This window comes from Salvelinus namaycush, chromosome 13, assembly GCF_016432855.1.
Source record: "Salvelinus namaycush isolate Seneca chromosome 13, SaNama_1.0, whole genome shotgun sequence".
Lineage (NCBI taxonomy): Eukaryota > Metazoa > Chordata > Actinopteri > Salmoniformes > Salmonidae > Salvelinus > Salvelinus namaycush.
In genome coordinates, this window is record NC_052319.1 from 15,443,833 (window position 1) to 15,465,658 (window position 21,826).

At 41.8% G+C, this 21,826-nt stretch overlaps 1 protein-coding gene across 1 annotated transcript in view; it reads right to left on the reverse strand.

Annotated features, from left to right (window-relative positions):
- Positions 1-5,151: 5,151 nt before the first annotated feature.
- The window catches only part of LOC120058283 (aryl hydrocarbon receptor-like), a 48,362-nt gene continuing 31,687 nt past the window's right edge, over positions 5,152-21,826 (reverse strand). Inside the window, exons 3-11 of the mRNA XM_039006831.1 lie at positions 19,312-19,412; positions 18,392-18,481; positions 15,028-15,148; positions 14,698-14,837; positions 12,048-12,250; positions 11,692-11,801; positions 9,832-9,973; positions 7,827-9,741; positions 5,152-7,605 (exon numbers count right to left, since the gene is read on the reverse strand). Of these exons, the coding sequence (XP_038862759.1) occupies positions 7,495-7,605; positions 7,827-9,741; positions 9,832-9,973; positions 11,692-11,801; positions 12,048-12,250; positions 14,698-14,837; positions 15,028-15,148; positions 18,392-18,481; positions 19,312-19,412 (2,933 nt within the window). The 3' untranslated portion in view covers positions 5,152-7,494. The remainder of the gene's footprint in view (positions 7,606-7,826; positions 9,742-9,831; positions 9,974-11,691; positions 11,802-12,047; positions 12,251-14,697; positions 14,838-15,027; positions 15,149-18,391; positions 18,482-19,311; positions 19,413-21,826) is intronic.

Below are 21,826 nucleotides of genomic sequence, written 5' to 3' on the forward strand. Positions count from 1 at the left end.
ATATAGATTCATGATTCATCTGATTACTTTTTTTGTTTTCATTTATAGGCATGCTTGAAATAGTTTGCTCGGAACTGTCTGTCTAGGTCAAGGCCTAATAAAATCTATTACTGCTGGAAAGCAGCTGAGCTTCTCATAATCTTAACAAAATGTACACAGGCAGGCTCAAGTGAATGCTTTCACAAAATAAAACTATGATAATGCATACATGGAGTCATGTGACTGGCGATCCCGATGCTGAGAGAGCAGGGCCTATATATCCTGTGCTACGTGAAGATGAGAGAGACACATATAGAATCATGTATGTAGAGCAGAGCCTTTTGTTTCTCAGTACAACACATAGTTAGTGGCTGGTAGCTCACCATACATATCATTGAGCCTGCACCACAAATATGTTGTTTATGATTTTTTCATGGCTTTTGGGGAATTATGCATTCTGTGTAGTGTACCAAAAATGAACATGTACATAAAAAAAAATGTACATAATATGCTAAACGAGATGAAAATAGTACAAAATGGGTATGGTTTGGGACATTTTGTTTGTTGTTGGAAACCACTTATACTATAAAAAATAAATATCAACTACAACCAACCCGCAATTCTCACTAGCATTTCAAAATGTCAACTGTCAGTCCCACCACTGCTCAGAGCAGACCAAATATGATGACTGATGGCATTGTTCATCTTCCCTGCTTTGACTTTTCTTCTATTCAATGAGTGGGGACCAGGCAGTTTTGTTTAGTTGTTTGTCGGTTAATTTGTTTGTTTGCTCTGAAACACAACACCAAGCCAAATGGATAGCAGAAATCCCATGGGCCATGATGAGTGTTTCTGCCATGAGAGGGGTTGTGTGTTTGTTTAGACACAACCAGTCCCAGGGGCCATCACCTCCTTTCCCCTTCTCTCCTCCTCTCTTCACTACCACAGCTGTGAATGTGTTTTCCATGCTCACTCAGATCCCAGCAGGACCAAAGAAAAAAATTCAAGCTGTGTCTCTCTTTTTTGTGCAAACCGCAAAGGGCTTTTTGGCTAAGTGAGTACACTTGGTAGTGAATACAATACTCAATGTGTTATTGTGTCTGAGGGAGGTGTCAAATTTGTGATTTTCTGTCTGCTCTGCACCTTATTCCAAAGCTGTGAATGGTTCATAATGGTCAACATTACTACATCCAAACTACTTTGTGAAAAATTATCATATGTAAATCCGAAAAGTCATAGACTACAAATTGCAAAAATAGATCACTTTGGAGTCATATAGCTTATTAAACACAAGAATGATGTTTCAAGTGAGAATTAGGCAGGTCTGATGCCCAAAACGAAATGATTGCCTACTTCACACCTATTTTATTGTATTTTTTGCAAAAACAAGTAGTGCTTAGTTCCAGTAGTTAGATAGACTGTTACATGGCAACAACAAAAAATATTAACAACTGAAAACACTACTTAGATTTGAATTTAGTTAAACTACCACCAAGTTACTGCAAAATGGTAGACACTGGCTTTGTACAGATATATTTATAGATGACCTATGATGTATCTATAGAGTATGTAGAGATCTGGTAAATCTGGTGAGTATAAAGGTCCTAATAATTACATTTATGTGGACTATCTTTTAGCTTCCCAAGCTTCCCAAGGGAAATGAACTTCCAGCCTTCTGGTTGCACCGCTAGCCACAGTCCCAAGATACTTTACTCACTTGGAAGTGATTGTAATGCACTTACCTAGGCTGGGATCATTGCACTGTAATACATTCCTAAGCAATGTATAACACCCTCATGAGCACTGCATTATAAACATTCATGAAGATCTTTTGAAAGTTATATAATGATTGCAAATGTGTTACCTTATAAAAGTGTTATAAAATCTCTGTCTGAGTGAGCGAACACCCAAATGAAGCGGAACAAGTGGGATTTCCAATGTATATAATGATTATGCCATTTAGCAGACACTTTTATACAAAGCGACTTACAGTCATGCGTGCATACATTTTACATATGGGTGGCCCCGGGAATCAAACCCACACTTTACAAGTGCCATGCTCTACCAACTAAGCTACAAAGGACCACTTGCATTGTCAAAACCCACTGGAATTCGAGTAGAAAACTATTTCAAATAGTTGGTTCTCCTTTTAAATTGTGTGACTTGTCTCCATTGCACAATTGGTATTTTATTAGAAAAAATAACTTTATCTGTTAGATTTTACTATATTAATTCTGTTCTCCATTTAAGTGATAATGCCCGAGAAAACAGTGCATCTAGGGTTATTGCCCAAGCCGGCTGGTTGTTCGTTTTATCAGTTCGGTTGCTAGAGACGCGATCCAGTCGTTCAGTATTTTTGTTCCTTATCTATGGACGCGAGCGACCCAGTCATTCGTTCTAAATGTGCCATTGCCATACTGGCTGGCAACGTTCTTATCCCTTGCTTGCTAACTAGCCAACCACGACTAATTTACAGTCACGTCAGAAAGTGCAGCCAGAATAACAGCAAAGTAGCTGCATTTGCGTTTGTTTAAGCTATTTTCTAGACATTTATTTGGATACATCCATAACAATGAGCTAATGATGCGCGATTTCGCCTGGCATAGAAAATGTGCTCACTTGTCAGGACACTGTTCAGAGGAGCTAGCCAACAACACAGTTTACACAATCACACCAAACTGAAGCTGGAAAGACGGAAAACTAGCTGCACTTCGTTTCGTTTGACCTTCTTTCAATTGACATTTCTTTGTATATATCCCTAAAAATTATGACAGCTCATTCATGATTTCAACTGGTTGAGAAACGCTGCCTGTCCTTCTCCACCCGACTCCAGACAGTCAGATGGAACAGAGTAACGTTAAATAGGCATTTTAATCTCATAGATTTAGCTGGTGGCAATTTGTGGAATAGACACCGGCTGGAATGCGGTTTTAGCCAATCAGCATTCAGGATTAGACCAACCCGTTGAATAAATGCACACAATTTCAAATTTATGACTGTTTCTATAAGAAAGACAACACTTCACTAGATAAAGTCTAGCCTCCTGCAGTTCTTATTCCCAAATATTGTACAAAGCACGTGTTCTGTAACCATAGATTATCCCATATTCATAAACGGAGACATGCAACATGCTGAATCAGCAGGAGAGCATTTTGTTCAAGACATTAAGCCATTGAAAACCTTTAGAAATTCAGATGTGAAATCACGTCTTACATTTCCCCAAACCCAATGATATCCGCAGGGAATGCAGCTGCAGTAGAAAAATGATCACTTTCAAAACCACAACTCTTAAAAACGTTTTGAAATCTTTTTTTTCTTTCTTGTACACTCTCCAAAACTAGCAAAATCCACTGTAAAGAAAATAGAAAAAAAGAGAATTCCTGATGAGGGGTTGTAAAACATAAAATAGCTTGCGTGCGAATATAATATTATTCACAGCTGATTGTAAGATTGGATTTCTCTGTTTTCCTTTGCCTTAATCCTGTCATTTAAGTAGAGCACTGGAGTTTTCTTTAGGGGTAGCTCGAGTTCCCTTCAAACAATCCATTTGCTCTGCTGGAGCAAATGAATCTTAGATAATCAAATGTGGGACATTTATTTCTGTAGTTCTTGGGATACTTTGGTAAAAATACTATAGCACATGTAACCCCGTGTATCCATGCACTGTGTATGTGTGATTGTTAACATACAGGAACCCTGTACTGTCTGTTCCTTTGAGTGCACATCTCTCAATGTACACAAGTAAATGAGAAGACAAATGAGAAGAAAACGCACAGTGAAACTTCTAATGTCCTAAAGTGACTCAGTGAATCAGGGGAGTCTGTTTGTGAACAATGCCCACTCTCTCTCTCTCTCTCTCTCTCTATGATTAATGACTAAGTAATAGTCAGAGTCTGCGCCAGGGCTTTTATGTGAGTTGTGCCTGCGGGCTGGGCTGGGCAGCATGGCCCTTGTAGGGTATGATTGACATTGCTGTGTGCCAACCTGTGGCTGCAGGGGCATGGAAACCTCATCAAACCCAGCCGTCTCTGTCTCTCTGATCTCTGCCTGCCACAGCGCAACAGCCCTGATCCCATCATTATAAAACCATACCAAGACTAATTCACTGATTGAGGATAGAAGTGGTTTCGGGGCAAGTTCAATTGATGCAGATCCAGAAAGAGGGATTTTGGATGGGCAGGGTGGGCTTGAGAGGTGATAATGATGTCATAATGCAGGCCCAATGAGAATGGTGCAAAGAGGTATCATTTATTGGCAGATACAGTACTTGTCTGTGAGTGATTGAAGTTTGGCATTCATCAATAGGGCCAGGTTCTTTCATGTCTGTTTATGGTTGTAACAGATATTATCTAATTTAATTTGTTTTAATGTCAATGGTAACATTTGCTTAGATTTTTTTATTTATTCAGGAACACCTTCAGTTACAGTTGATTTAACATCGGTGTATTTAAAGCATTGGTGGTCTGTCTGTTTGTCAGAGCATTTAAGGAATCTGTTGGGCGCCACAGTTTGGGTCCTAACTTTCCTCTAGCTCAGTCTAGATTTGTTTTAGCTCTAAGCACAGGTCATCACTACGGCCACAATGTCCTAAACCCCACCTATTTCTAAAATCTATCTTCTTAAAATTGTATTTTAAACTTAACCCTAACCTTAACTCTAACCGTAGCCACACTGCTAACCTTATGCCTAACTCAAATCTTAAATTAAGACAAAAAAAGCACATTTTTCTTTTCCTCAATTTGATACGATATAGGCCATTTTTGTGGCTGTACTATAGCGGCAGATAGCCTAGTGGGCCAGTAACTGGAAGGTCATTGGTTCAAATCCCAGAGACAGCTCGGTGGAAAAATCTGCCGTTCTGCCCTTGAGTAAGTAAGGCAGTTAACCCCCAACAACTGCTCCCCGGGCATTGATGACGTCGATAAAGGCAGCCCCCCGCACCTCTCTGATTCAGAGGGGTTAGGTAAGATTTTGGTTGAATGCATTCAATTGAGCGACTGACTAGGTATCCCCATTCCCTAGTGGAAATCCTAAACATGAGTCATGAGTCTTCTCATTGCTCTGTTTACATAGGCCAGTGAGATGATTGTTATTCAGTCAACAGTGAAGAGATGCACCCTCCAGTGGCTAACAGGAGTATTTCACTTTAACAATGACCAAGTAACACAGTAGTAAGTTATTAGGAATATTTTTATATTAAAATGAATTGTACAATTAAGAAACAAACAAGTAAGTTGGTAATTATCAATACATTGCATACACTATACTTGGCTAAATACAAGTGAACTACACAAAATGATATATTTCTGTGGAAATAAAGGCTTACATAGAGAATACATGTCTACCAGATGGTGTAAGGCCCCTAGACATAATAACAAAACATACAAATAAACGAACATACAACCAACAAATGCAAAAATGTAAATATTCATAATATATTGATGCTGAACTCTGCAACTGCCAGATGTTGAAGACTGTAGAAGAGTGCGCTTAAAGAATAGCTACATGGCTCAGGGCTAATATACAGTATACTGTATAGTATATCCTTCCCTTTCTTTTATATAAGCTTTGATACAAGAAACTTTATCAACATTTCAAGGCAGGCACTTTGAAGGCTTGTATATCAGCTGGTTAAAGCAACAAGAACAATTACTGAATACAATTTAAAAGCCAAAGCTAAATGTGAATATACCCAATACATAGAATAGCTCCCTTTACTATATGTACTTTCCTCTGCCTTACTGAGCTGAGAGAGCTGAAATGGTGAGAGCAGTTTGCCAGGAGAGGCCCTCTAGTTGGCCGGGTTTAGTTTCCTTCATATTCCTCTCATCTGTCTTGCACTTTCATATGAGCAGAATGAGGAAGTAGGTCAAGGGATATGAAAGGTGGGTGGCCATATTGATTTAGTCCCAGAGCCCTCTGAGGGAGACAAGAGATGAGTGATGACGGGAGACTTCAGTGTCAGGGGACATTTCAATTGGGAGGATCTGCCTTGTTTCTGTCAATCATCGACTGACATGGAGTTCCATTTGTTGAATATGCTGAGTCATCATGGCAGTTCGACTTCTAGTCCCATGTCTGCAGTAACTGTGGTTACTATACTAGTCCTTATAGGACTTCTACGTCTCCTGCGTCTCCTATAGATGCAGCATTAAGGCCCGCATTCCTCCACAGTTTGTATTATGACCATAAGAAGTTAGCGTATGGCTTAGTGAAGTTTAGATAATACCAAAATAAAACAAAAGCAAAGAAAAACAAAAAAAGGGTTTACTACTATTGATATAACATTATCAACATACTGCATCAGAGTATTGTCAAACTGTAATGACATTTGGATACCAATAGCATTACAAGGGGTATCATCTGAAAGCACATGCCTTGCATGGTTAGTCATACTGCCTACTCTGCAACCAATGCAGACATTTCGATGAAATACATAATCTTTTCCTCAGAATGTCTATAAGTACATTTACATTTTTGTAATTTAGCAGGCGCTCTTATCCAGAGCGACTTACAGTATTGAGTCCATACATTTTCATACATTATACACACTGGTCCCCCTTGGGAATCAAACCCACAACCCTGGCGTTGCAAGTGCCATGCTCTACCAACTGAGCTACACGGGACATTTGTACACTGCTTCATTCCCTCTCCAGAACAAGAAAACACACACGAACGCCTTTGCACACGCACACACGCTGTAAACATAGTCATATTCATCACAGTCATAAACACAAGTGCACTCACATTGTTTTACATAATATCTTTATATAAGAATATAGATTCAATTTCTGTATTTACACTCCATACAAAAACGTTTGTTATGACTTTATTTTTGTGTACAATATTAGTATTTTGTTTTGTTTTCCCATGAGTGAAAACTTGAATGGTGTCCTATCACCATCCGACTATAATGTAAGTGCACAAGAAACAAACGTATAAAAAGAAATGAATATGGCTTGCTTCATTAGAATATCACTTTGGGAATTGGTCATGACCTTAAAAAGCCAAGTAATGCTCCATTATAACGCAAGCCAAATGCACTAGTGAGGATTCATACTTCATTCATATCATTGAAGGCAATTAAACAAACAAGTTGTGACAGAAACTGTTGTTACACAGTAATATAAACAAAGACAAGGCATCAGCAAACAAAACAGAAGACAATGCAAAAATACAAAGAAAACCAGTTCAATTTGAAGTTGCTGCTTTTTGTTCCATTGCTGACAGAAGTGACAAGGGGTAATTAAAGGAGTCCTTGTATTTACTGCAAACACTGATATGGGGAGATGGATGGTGTGTTTGACCACACATGATGAGGGGATGGCTTGTCTTCACAACACCCTCACTGAGACATCTCTTAAGGCAGAGGGTTGTCTATGAACGCGTACAGATGGAAGGATGAATAGATTCACGGAAGGATGAATAGATTCATGGAAGGATGAATAGATTCATGGATGGCTTCCTCCTCTCTCTGTCCTCCATTTTTACCTCGTAAGGCAATGTGACGCATGTTTAGAAGTTGCAATAGTTGGTTTGGTTGTGCTCTGTAAAGCACATGGATCCATTTACAAGGGGTGGTAAAGAGAATATTCCATTGCTGTCTATAACAGGGAGGCTTAGAATCTGTTGGGGAAAAAGTATGACAAAAGATAGAATCAGATGCCTGGCTTGTTTCATAAAGTTTCATATCATAAAGTAAAAATTATTAATATCAAGAAATTACTTCATAACTATTTAGGGCCTTGAGTTTTCCTATCTGCGTGAAAACTAGTTCATTTGGTAAGGAACAAATCACCGCTCCATCCATAACAGTAGCAGCAGAGGACGAGAGGGGGCTTAGTTACCTGTGTCTGTACGACTCCGCTGCATCCAGCCAGGTACTGCTGCATGGCCAGTAGGCCCTCAGGGGTGGTTATGTTGGCCACCAGCGGGCGAGACGGGGGGCTGGTGCTGGCGTTGTCCTGGATGACGGCTGACGTGCCCACCACCGGCTCACTGGGGCCCCACTGGAAGTAGCAAGAGCCCTGTGGAGGACTCTGGTCCTGGGGGTCCACCATCCTACTCTGGCATACAGACAACGTGGGGGCCAGCCTGATGCCATCCACGTGGCTGTTTCCATTAGGGAGGGGGGGTGAGATGTTCTCAAACATGCAGCTACTGGATGGATTAGGCTGGCCATTGGCCAATCCCCCCTGCTGGGTTTGGTGGTACAGTCTGTTGGGGTTCTGTGGCCAAAGGCCTGTGAGAGGGACTCGTTGGGTCTCTGTGGCTTGACTGTGACAGTCAGGGATGAATTTGTGTCCATTCGGCATTATTCCATTCTGTATTGTGCTGGCTGGGGGTGGCAACTGCTGCTGGTTCTGGGGCCACTGCCGAACTCTCTGGATTTTGAGTGACTGAAATGGTGCACTGTTTCCCTGAAGGCAAGCAGTCGGAAGGGGATTAGATAGATTGAGATTGCTAGATTCAATCTGGGGTGAAACAAAGGCATTACTGGGAATCATGGATGCCCAGCCATCCACCAGACTAGGTGCTACATGGTTGGACTGCGGAACCGAGATCTGCTGTGGTCCGTTTGGTGCCATTGTAGCTGGCAAGCCATTATGAGTGAAAAACTGTGGAGGTGACTGGTTAGAGTGGACTCGGCCAGTGATACCCTGAGGGCTTCCCATGTGGTTGTTTGGTGCCTGAGCACAGGATCCAGCCATGTTGGTGCCAAACGTAACAGCCCCGTTCTGGCCTGAGCTGTGTGGGATAGTGAGCTCGGGGAGCTCCAGAGAGGGGGTGAAGATGTGGTTGAGCTGTAGCTGCTGCAGGGTGGGGATGTTCCGGTCCATCTGAGGGATCTGGGGGCCAAAGTGGGAGAGCCTCTGGGTGCTGTTGAACACCTGGTGTGGTCCTGCCTGGTTCTGTCCTGCCAAATCATCTGGTCCATTGTCTGTTACCTGACCAATTTGACCGTTCACTGGGGAGCCATTATGGATAAAGCTGCGGCTGTCAAGCAACCCGGGCTTGCACTGTCCGACACCTGTAGGGCTGACCATTCCTGTGAATGGTCCATCCTGGTTGTTGTTGTTGTTAAACACCTCTGTGAACAGGTTTAGGTTAGGGTTGTTGTTGACCATAATGGAGCAGTTGGGCTGGTTACCGCTCTCCTGGCTGCTCTCCTTGAACAAGGCTTCCTCCACGTAAGAGAAGATGTCGTTGGTCATGATGTCATCCAGCTCCGGGGAGGTATCCCCGCCCCCAGTCCCGTTGGATTCCTGGCTCAGCCTGAGGAGGGCACTCTCCCACTCCATCAGTTCGGCCGCGTCCACGTCCAGCCCCTGCAGCGCCTCACACAGGTCCCCATCTCGTGCCATCTTCTCCAGGGCGTCTATCATGTCCACCACCGCCCCCTTCTGCATCACCACACTGGGACCGTCACCATCATCATCCCCGTCGGGCCCCTGGGGCTCCATGCTACTCTGCCAGGAGTTACAGGCCACGTTGGTGAGCGCTCGGCTGTCCATGAATGCCTGGTCTATGGGTAGCTGAGGCTCCTGGGGCTGGGTGTAGACGGACTCGTCTTGCTTCAGTAAGGAGCCCAGCAGAGACTGGGGGTCCAGAGACCCCACCTTGCGGATTTTTGGGGAGTTGGTTTGGAACTCAGTTGCATCCAGAGTGGGGCCGGTCTCGTACAGCAGGGCCTCCCCGGTGGTGAAGCTGAAGGGCAGCTGCATCTTCCTCTGGCGTAAATGCTCCTCTCCCTCAGAATTACTGTACCATATGTATGAATGAATGAATATGCAATCATATATTTTGAGAAACAATAAAAAATGATGATACAGACAGATACTGATAACTCACAGCAAAGCTCTCTGGCGTGCGATGATGAAGTCAGGCCTTCCTCCTTTGTAGACGAGCCTGGCATTGGCCTGGACCCAGACCCAGCATCCGGTCTTCTGAAGTAGTCTGAATGTGGTCAGACCACTCTCTCCTGTCTTAATCACTGAGAGAAGAAGATTCATAGCATTAGATAAATCTGCAAAAAAATATTGATCAATCGAATAAAGAGTTATTATACAGTTGAAGTCGGAAGTTTACATACACTTAGGTTGGAGTCATTAAAACTCATTTTTCAACCACTCCAAAATGTTGTTGTTAACAAACTATAGTTTTGGCAAATCTACTTTGTGCATGACACAAGTAATTTTTCCAACAATTGTTTACAGACTGATTATTTAAATTATAATTCACTGTATCACAATTCCAGTGGGTCAGAAGTTTACATACACTAAGTCGACTGTGCCTTTAAACAGCTTGGAAAATTCCAGACAATGATGTCATGGCATTAGAAGCTTCTGATTGACTAATTGACATCATTAGAGTCAATTGGTTGTGTACCTGTGGATGTATTTCAAGGCCTACCTTCAAACTCATTGCCTCTTTGCTTGACATCATGGGAAAATCAAAATAAATCAGCCAAGACCTCAGAAAAATAATTGTAGACCTCCACAAGTCTGGTTCATCCTTGGCAGCAATTTCCAAACGCCTGAAGGTACCACGTTCATCTGTACAAACAATAGTACGCAAGCATAAACACCATGGGACCACGCAGCCGTCATACCACTCAGGAAGGAGACTTTTTGGTGCGAAAAGTGCAAATCAATCCCAGAACAACAGCAAAGGACCTTGTGAAGATGCTGGAGGAAACAGGTACAAAAGTATCTATATCCACAGTAAAACGAGTACTATATCGACATAACCTGAAAGGTTGCTCAGCAAGGAAGAAGCCACTGCTCCAAAACCGCCATAAAAAAAGCCAGACTACGGTTTGCAACTGTACATTGGTACAAAGATTGTACTTTTTGGAGAAATGTCCTCTGGTCTGATGAAACAAAAATAGAACTGTTTGGCCATAATGACCATTGTTATGTTATGTTATGTATAATGACCATTGTTATGTTCTTCGACTTGGCTTGCAAGTCGAAGAACACCATCCCAACCGTGAAGCACGGGGGTGGCAGCATCATGTTGTGGGGGTGCTTTGCTACAAGAGGGACTGGTGCACTTCCCAAAATAGATGGCATCATGAGGGAGGAAAATGTTGTGAATATATTGAAGCAACATCTCAAGACATCAGTCAGGAAGTTCAAGCTTGGTCGCAAATGGGTCTTCCAAATGGACATTGACCCCAAGCATACTTCCAAAGTTGTGGCAAAATGACTTAAGGACCACAAAGTCAAGGTATTGTACTGGCCATCACAAAGCCCTGACCTCAACCCTATAGAAAATTTGTGGGCAGAACTGAAAAAGCGTGTGCGAGCAAAGAAGCCTACAAACCTGACTGAGTTACACCAGCTATGTCAGGAGGAATGGGCCAAAATTCACCCAACTTATTGTGGGAAGCTTGTGGAAGGCTACCCGAAACGTTTGACCCAAGTTAAACAATTTAAAGGCAATGCTACAAAATACTAATTGAGTGTATGTAAACTTCTGACCCACTGGGAATGTGATGAAAGAAATAAAAGCTGAAATGAATCATTCTCTCTACTATTATTCAAACATTTAATATTCTTAAAATATAGTATTGATCCTAACTGACCTAAAACAGGGAATTTTTACTAGGATTAAATGTCAGGAATTGTGAAAAACGAAGTGAAAATGTATTTGGCTAAGGTGTATGTAAACTTCCGACTCCAACTGTAAATGATGAAGAAAACCTACTTCTGACATGGTTGTCTGCGCAGTACATCATATCAGCTGCATGGATGAACTGATAACCAGAGCCTCTCATACACAACTCCATCTCTGAGTAGCCCAGGACAACCTTCCCCCTGTAGAGAGATGACAAGACAGGACACACCATATGAGCATTAGTGGAAAGTACAGCACATAACACATGTTCACCTGTGAAGTCATCCCTCAAACATGTTGAATATATAAGTGAAATTGTGACAAAAAAAGTCAAACATTTGATCAAGGCACAGGTTAAATACTACCATACGTCTTTCCTAAATGTAGGCCAAGGCTTCCAACTTTTTGGGACCCAGTGAGAATTAGTTTCAGGCTTTTAGAGTCACCTGGCATCAACACCCACGGGGGTGAAGTCCAGCTTGTGTTTGGTCTGGAAGAAGATTGTCTTAGATCTGATCTCCAAAATGGACGGGTTCTGGACAGGGGTGGCGATGGTGAAGAGGCCCAGGTTGGGCTGGCTGCGTGTCCCGTCATCCCCCAGCATGCTCTGGGCATGGAGGAACTTGAGACGCCCCTGGAAGTTCAGAGCCTGAATATGAGGAGAACAAAGGGATGTTAGATTCAGAAACATGGCTAGTGACTGTATAAAAAGTTTAGCCAAACTTTGCCAAGATCCACCACTCACTTTATACTGTCATATTAATCAACGGTGCTTGTATGTGTTATTATTAGGGTAGCAAAGGGAGGGTATATTACTGGAAACTTTCAAAGCTTACCAGTAAACTACCAGAATTTTGGTAACTTTCAAGGATTTTATGTAATCCATCACAAGACATCTAGTGGACCTTTTGGGTACTTCAGATTATCACTAGTTTCTGTAAGTACGTCTGGCCTCTCTATCAGGCCTTATCACATGTCAAATATATACAATTATTAAATAAGATTATTTACACAAAAAAATTGAATAACAAAGCTGTAAAACATGATCCTAAATATAAACCATCAACTTATAGTGAATAGCATTGGTGTTTTTAATATGAGGCTTTCAGCATGATATATCCTTCATCTTTTTTTTACAGACGTATTTATTTATTTTACTACAGTACCAGTTTGGACACACATACTCATTCCAGGGTTTTTCTTAATTTATACTATTATTCTACATTGTGGAATTTTAAATTTGAGATTCTTCAAAGTAGCCACCCTTTGCCTTGACGACAGCTTTGCACACTCTTGGCATTCTATCAACCAGCTTCATGGGGTAGTCACATGGAATGCATTTCAATTAACAGGTGTGCCTTGTTAAAAGTCAATTTGTGGAATTTCTTTCCTTCTTAATGCGTTTGAGCCAATCAGTTGTGTTGTGACAAGGTAGGGGTGGTATACCGAAGATAGCCCTATTTGGTAAAAGACCAAGTCCATATTATGGCAAGAACAGCTCAAATAAGCAAAGAGAAATGACAGTCCATCATTACTTTGAGACATGAAGGTCAGTTAATCCGGAACATTTCAAGAACTTTGAAAGTTTCTCCACGTGCAGTCGCAAAAACCATCAAGCGCTATGATGAAACTGGCTCTCATGAGGCCCGCCACAGGAAAGGAAGACCCAGAGTTACCTTTGCTGCTCAACTGTTCAGAGGGGACTGCGTGACTCAGGCCTTTATGGTTGAATTGCTGCAAAGAAATCACTACTAAAGGACACCAATAACAAGAAGAGGCTTGCTTGGGCCAAGAAACACTAACAATGGACATTAGACCAGTGAGATTTTTGGTTCAAACCGCCATGTCTTTGTGAGAAGCAGAGTGGGTGAACGGATGATCTTTGCATGTGTGGTTCCCACTGTGAAGCACGGAGGAGGTGATGTGATGGTGTTGGTGTGCTTTGCTGGTGATACTGTCTGTGATTTATTTAAAATTCAAGGCACACTTAACCAGCATGGCTACTACAGCATTCTGCAGCGATACGCCATGCCATCTGGTTTGTGCTTAGTGGGACTATCATTTGTTTTAAACAGGACAATGACCCAACACACTTCCAGGCTGTGTAAGGGCTATTTGACCAAGAAGGAGAGTGATGGAGTGCTGCATCAGATGACCTGGCCTCCACAATCACCCGACCTCAACCCAATTGAGATGGTTTGGGATGAGTTGGACCGCAGAGTGAAGGAAAAGCAGCCAACAAGTGCTCAGCATATGTGGGAACTCTGTCAAGACTGTTGGAAAAGCATTCCAGGTGAAGCTGGTTGAGAGAATGCCAAGAGTGTGCAAAGCTGTCAAGGCAAAGGGTGGCTGCTTTGAAGAATCAAAAATATAAAATATTTTGATTTGTTTAACACTTATGTTTACTACATGATTCCATATGTGTTATTTCATAGTTTTGATGTCTTCACTATTATTCTACAATGTACTGTATGTCAATATGTATTTGTTTTCAATATTTGGTGAAAAAGTCAATAATTTTACGATTTGCAGAGATATTTGAAAATAATGCCATTGTCGATTATATACTTTTTTCATTAATTAGTCTATATTCTCTTAAACCATATGGTCTTTCTACTAGAAACCCATGGACAATATGGACACAGATATCTTTTTTTTTTACTATATATGAAAACATTTTTTATTTTACCTTTATTTAACCAGGCAAGTAAGTTAACAACAAATTCTTATTTTCAATGAGGGCCTAGGAACAGTGGGTTAACTGCCTTGTTCAGGGGCAGAACGACAGATCTTTACCCTGTCAGCTCGGGAATTCGATCTTGCAACATTTCGGTTACTAGTCCGACGCTCTAACCACTAGGCTACCTGCCGCCCCAAAGTTATTCAAAGTTATTCAAGTATAAATTACCAAAGTTACAATAGATTGCCATAGAGTTTCTGTTAATTACCAAAATTACTGAAGATTCTACTAACTTTGGTAAATTATCGGTAGCTTTGCACCCCTAGTTCTTATGACACAATAAAGTGTATGAAGTGCTTTCTGGTGACAATACAAAGTGGATGTTTTCTCTACAGCCCTATAGATGAGTGACTCACCAGGAAGCCAGAAGAGTTGTCCAGGAGGCAGCGGAAGCGACACACAAAGTTCCTCTCCAGGAAGGAGGAGTTCTCTGGGGGGAGCTGCTCAGGGTTATAGGTCACAATGTTCCTGGTGATGTCACTGCTGCTTGCCATGCCTGAACATAAAAACAGGGTGAAAGATCGTATAATGAGAGCTTATTATAAAAAACATTGGGCAAAACTTAACTTGAAATATACACACCTAGCTTGAACAGGCTCCCATTGACATCAATCGATGACTTAAACAAAAATTCACTGAAAAAACTACCCAAACTGTCCACAAACCATTCCCTCCAGATCACTCACCGTCTCCTCCCTGCTCTGGGTCAAAGGGCTTGGGGTTGAGGGCAAAGTGAAGCTGTCGTCTGAACATTGCTCTGTCGTCTGTGTGGATCAGCTCAAACACACTCTGGTGGACCACATCTGACTACAGACAGACAAAGAGAGAGGGCAAACTCAATGATTGTACTCTATCAAAGTTAAAAGACAATTCCACCCCAAAACTATCTTTTGGTATTTGTTTAATTAGTCCATTGTTGATATAGTCCCAAAATGTTTTGCATGTCAGCAATCAAGTTTTCAATTTATATACCGATTGTATAAAACATTAGGAACACCTGCTGTTTCCTTGACATAGACTGACCAGGTGAATCTAGGTGAAAGCTATGATCCCTTGTTGATGTCACCTGTTATATCCACTTCAATCCGTGTAGATGAAGAGGAGGAGACGGGTTAAAGAAGGATTTTTAAGCCTTAAAACAATTGAGAAATGGATTGTGTACGTGTGCCATTCAGATGGGGAATGGGCAAGACAAAATACTTAAGTGCCTTAAAACATGGTATGGTAGTAGGTGCCAGGCACACCGGTGTGAGTGTGTCAAGAACTGCCACGCTGCTGGGTTTTTCATGCTCAACAGTTTCCTGTGTGTATCAAGAATGGTCCACCACCCAAAGGACATCCAGGCAACTTGACACAACTGTAGGAAGCATTGTAGTCAACATGGGCCAGCACCCCTGTGGAACGCTTTGGACACCTTGTACAGAAGAATTGAGGCTGTTCTGAGGACTAAAGGGGGTGCAACTCAATATTAGGAAGGTGTTCCTGATGTTTTGTACACTCAGTGTAAAACTTTCAAAATACAGAATTACAGCCGGTATGATGCTTCATTACGGCTTTATTTATGTATTTTGAAGGTTATATATCTTGAAAACTTGATTGCTGACATGCAAAACATTTTGGGACTATATCAACAATGGACTAATTAAACAAATACCAAAATATAGTTTTTGGATGGTTTTCCTTTAAGTGTAGTTCATGACTATGGCTGTAGCCTCGATTATTATGGTAGACACACAATAATAATGGTGTCTACAGGCCATATCAGGGTTACTTAATGACATGTGTACTTTACAAGTAGTCTGGCCTCCACTGGAATGGACAACTAATAGGAGCATTTAGAAGGACCTAAAATAGGAAATGCAACTGTGCTGCCCACCACTGAGAAACTATAACGGCAATGTAATGGAGCTCAGCTTATGTCTGTTATTAAGCAAACAAACCCTGCAGCCACAAGACTAAAAGTGGGTCCTGGACACTGTTTGTTTCTGGTTTCATCGGATTCACTTATAATTTAGAATTCTGGCGCTCTCTTCAGAACAAGAGGAACAATGTGGTTTGTGGTCAAAGCCATAGTGGACTCTTGGAACCAACAGAGTAACATCACATTGTCAGATGGCACTGATCTACAGGTAACTGTCAAAATAAAGGAAACACCAACATAAAGTGTCTTAATAGGGCGTTGGGCCACCACGAGCCGACAGAACGGGTTTAATTGGCCCTGGCATAGATTCTACAAGTGTCTGGAACTCTATAGGAGGTATGCAACATCATTCTTCTACAAGAAATTCCCTAATTTGTTTTATTTATGGTGGTAGAAAACGTGGTCTCAGGTGCCGTCCCAGAATCTCCCATAATTGTTCAATTGGGTTGAGATCTGGTGATCGAGACACACACACACACACACACACACACACACACACACACACACACACACACACACACACACACACACACACACACACACACACACACACACACACACACACACACACACACACACATCCTTTAAGCTCCCTATGCTCCTTTGAAACCCCTTTTTCAAACTCACTGAGATCTCTTCTTCTAGCCATGGTAGCCAAAATAATGGGCAACTGGGCATTTCTATACGTGACCCTAAACATGATGTTGTGTTTTAACTGCTTAATTAACTCACCTGTGTGGAAGCATTCACCTGTGTGGAAGCTTTCAATATACTTTGTATCTCTCAATAGTCAAGTACTTCCGTGATTTTGGCAGTGACCTGTATTTTCCCTTGTTCAAATTTTATGAAACAATGCATTTCTACTGAAAACCAACGCGAAAGGCTTCGTGCGAACTGTAACTCTAAATATAATCCAACTACTATAAAGACTGTTTGTCTTCTAATTTGTGGCAGAAGTAAGCTCTGTGTGTGTGTTTGTTGTGCTAAACTCCAACGGATTGTATTAAGACTGGCATCCCTCTCAGTGGGGCATCATAGTTACCTGTCAACACTGAATAGACTTTATACTATATAACTGTAACGAAAGAGGGGATAACGCATAACTATATTGGATGAGGAGGTCAATAACTGTCAAGCTAGTATGATTATTCAAGCAAACTATTTTCAGCGCACAACAGGATGCAGTCAAGCTGTCATAACTGTAGTTTATAAGAAAGCGTCATCTTTGATCTATTTTTGTTTGAAAGACATCTTTGTCCTGTCTCTACTGTGTGTACAGCTCAGTTGCAAGTTACCATAACATAGGCCATAGGGTTCGCCACATATGTTTGAAAATGTATGCCTCAGTACTGAGTTGTAAGTCTGTAATCTTACTATATGGATGCGGCAGCAATGACAAAGGATCAAAGAATTACCCCAGCTATACGTCACTTTCTTGTGGTCTTCGCGGAACAGTATAGATGCAGTAGCAATAATGACAGAAGGCATGGCTAACACAAAGCACATGTGCTACAATAGATCATATAGCTCAGTATGGAGTAGATGTAGACTAGTACATCCACAACAATGGGATTTCTCTTCGTCTGTAGAAAAGAATTTCATGATCATGGTTTTTTACGGAATTCTCAAACTATCATTTCCAGGAGAAAGACAAAGCGCAACTGCAAATTTGCTACAAGACGCTTCCTTCAACACCTGCCTATTTTGGTTAGTTAACAGGTGGTTGAGTTGCACATTCGCTTTCCTTGATGATAAATGGAAATCTGGATTGTTACCAAGTTATGCAGTGGGCCGTAGCTCTCCAGCAAAGATGGTGCATTGCCTTGCTCACATTGATTAACAACAAATGTTGCCTTTGGTTCTCTGGCTCTTAGAAGATTAATTCTCAAAGGGATTCAACTATCCAGAGCAGAGATTCAACAAAAGCCCACTTTATCCCCCTAATTCCTAAATGTAATCTGTTTCCTTCATTCAAATGTCTTGCCTTTGTATTTCAATATCAATCTTCACGACAACCGACCATTATTTTTTACAAAGACAGAAAATGGTGAGGTTATGCAGTGATGAGGAGCAAGGTTTACATATGTGATGTTGCAGTTGTGTTATGCTACAGATGTTGGAGTTGTTACCTGATGGAAGCCCAGGTAGTCTTGGATAGTAGGAGAGGCATAGAACACATGTCCTTCAGCTGTGACCACCAGCACAAAGCCATTCAGAGCCTGCAAGAATAAAATACAGTGTTAAAACAGTAACATACTCACTTATATACACACTCACACATACACAAACACGGAGCGCGCACGCATACACAAACAAACATGCACACAAGCACGCACGCACATACATACTGATAATCCTCTCACTTTCACTGTAGTCGAGCTACATCCACAAACACATCAATTAGAGCGTTTCATTGAAGAGGACATTTTGTTTATCTGGGGGTATTATAATCTGGCAACCTGTTTACTTGCTATCAGTTTGCCGACAACTGACTCTGATGCTCTGCCTTCACAGATCCCTCAGCATTGACTGATGATCATAACAGCCTCCATTGTGAGAGAAGAAACCCAAACATGCCATTCATCGCTCGGTGTGAAAGTGTACCTGACATGTGAGCGTGAGTAAACAGTGTGCTATAGAACTAGAGAGTGTTCACTTTGTTTAGTGTAGTAAACCGTGACCAGGCCTTGGCATAAAGCACCAGGACAACCTATTTCACCTATCAGAACTTCGTGCTAAATGGGTGGTCCTGGATTATAACTCAATCCACCTGGATTAACAAACAAATAAACAATGTCTGGCTCTTGAACTTCGCGTCTGTCTGTCTGTCTGTCTGTCTGTCTGTCTGTCTGTCTGTCTGTCTGTCTGTCTGTCTGTCTGTCTGTCTGTCTGTCTGTCTGTCTGTCTGTCTGTCTGTCTGTCTGTCTGTCTGTCTGTCTGTCTGTCTGTCTGTCTGTCTGTCTGTCTGTCTGTCTGTCTGTCTGTCTGTCTGTCTGTCTGTGTGCATTGGTCCTGTGAAGTCAGTGGTCTGTACTGTACTGTATTGTACCTGGAGTAGTAGGTCCCCCTTGGAGAAGTTTGTGGCTTCCATCCCATTAATGTTCAGCCCATTCTCACTGGGAAACAGGACACTGTTTTTCTTCATGGTCGCTGCAGACAGAGAGGGGAGGAGAGGGATAGGGGGAGAGGAGGGCGGTAGAGGGGAGAAAAAACAAGCTCACATCAGCACGCTATCCTGAAAGCAATACGCACGGGAGTCTGGGGTTTCTGGGGAGTCTGGGGTTTCTGGGGAGTCTGGGGTTTCTGGGAGTCTGGGGTTTGGACTTTTGGCACTTTCACTTTTTCTTCATTTTTGTTCCCTCAGCCAAGTTCTCCAGTAGGGCTCATATGTTGGCGCTCAGTAAAACATACCAACTCCCTCTCTCACCACTCCTCCTTCACATCCCTGCCCATCTCTCTCTCCCACCTGTTTCCACTCTGGCTGCCACTCATTCTCTCCTCCCTCCCTCCCTCCCTCCCTCCCTCCCTCCCTCCCTCCCTCCCTCCCTCCCTCCCTCCCTCCCTCCCTCCCTCCCTCCCTCCCTCCCTCCCTCCCACTACTGTATCCTCAATTCCCCCTTTCCGCTCTCTCATTATTTCCCTCTTACTGCCCCAACTCCCTCTCTCCACTCCTCTCACCTGCTCTTGGCTTCCTTCCCACTTTCACACCTTCTTCACTCATCTGCCAATCCCTCTCTTTAAGGTCACTCTCTCTTATGGCTTTATCTGTCCTTTACTGACTGTCCTCTGTAATTACCCATTAATCCACCACACCCCCTGTCTCTCCCCTGTCCTCTTCCTCTCCTTCTTTCTTGGACAGAAACACAGAGTTTGTCTCTTAGACACAATGCTTATGTGATTCTACCGGACACAATAATCAGTTTCTATGATTTCTTTTCTCTCCTTGCAGGGTATTTCTTATTCTCATCCCTGTCCCTGTACCACAGCCAAACAGAGTGGGATTAGGTGACGCTGAGTGAAAACAACTGGCATGTGTAAGATTACGTCATGAGAGATGGTTCTGCTCTCGCTCAATGGGTTTGAAGCCCTGCCATCGCCTAAATGAAAATCATGGTGCTGCGAGGAAATTCCATCAATCATGATCAGGACTGAACCCCAAATGTTTCTATTTTCCTCTGAACGACATATTGTTGGATGCCAGTTTGCACACATCTGTCGAAGTACCAGCAACATGGGCTATCCATGTTTAGTCTGTAACTCCTTGTAAAAAATATCCAGACTTTTTTGTTGAACAAGTCAACCTGCCATGTTTTCACTGGAGTGAAAAACAGATGGGCACCAGGTTTAAGGATGATGCCTTTCCTTGCAATATTAATTATGCATATTTCATAATAGGCTTTATGAACCGTGTAATATTGTTGCAAGACAAAAAAGCAAATGGTTTTATTGCAGCTTGCTTGTGGACATTATAGGCATACCATCCCATTTCAAAGACAAGGCCAACCTGATAGGTTCAATACTCCATATCATATCAGATCAAAGCACACCTCACTGAAATCAAAGAATTTGAATGAATCCAATTCCACGAAAATCCTTTTTTCATGATATAAATGGGACTGTGCTACCAACCAACTGCTCATATTTCTGGGGCTTCACAGTTATGTGGACTTGCTTCAGGGAAAACATGTAACCCTATACAAACAACTGCTATGATACGCAATTAAAATGAACAAGGACATCCAGTAATACATATAGAGAAGGTATTCCTAAGATTGCCAAACAGATATGGCTTTCATAACTTTCGTAACTGTCCCATTTTAATGACAACTAAATGTTTACATAGAAGCTAGCATTTGTAATGATTATAGTTGTGTATACTCTCGCTCTGTGAAAGGGTTCTTCTTTAGACAACATGAGCGATAACCAGTCAAACCATGCATTCCTCTGAGAGATGATTTAAAGAAACACATCTGTCATAAAAACAAAGAAGTTTCCAAACAGGACAAATAATAACACATTATATACAATATTTTGCAAGGGGTTAAATATGTGTAAAAACTATAGTATGCAGATTTGTTTATGTGAGAATGAGAATGGTTTGATACGTGTGGATGTGTGTGACTGACTGTGTGTGGTAAATCGCTTTTTAGGCTCCTGGATTACGATTCCCTGGCTTTCCCTACCTGGGAAGACTTTCAGAAGAAAGAGTACTAAACAGCCCAAATGACACCATTTGTTTTGTTTTAAAAATACATTAAGGGTTTCTTAACATGATCAGTGTTCTGGCTGCAGAGTGACATTTCATCCGCAGTGGAAAAGCCTGAAAAGAAAAGCTTTCCACTGTAGTGAAATGTTGGAAGCGCTTCTAGCAATAGGAAAATCAAAAGCTACTCCACCTGTGGATATTGGGAGGTATCGTATAATCCAAGTCAAATATGTGACAAATAAAACGTTAATGTCTTTGTTATTACGTAGAACACAAACTTTTATAGACAAATGTCTCAGATCACTTTTTTAAAACCTGTCTAAGACCTTCTATGCTGTCTCTACAACTCTCTCACATA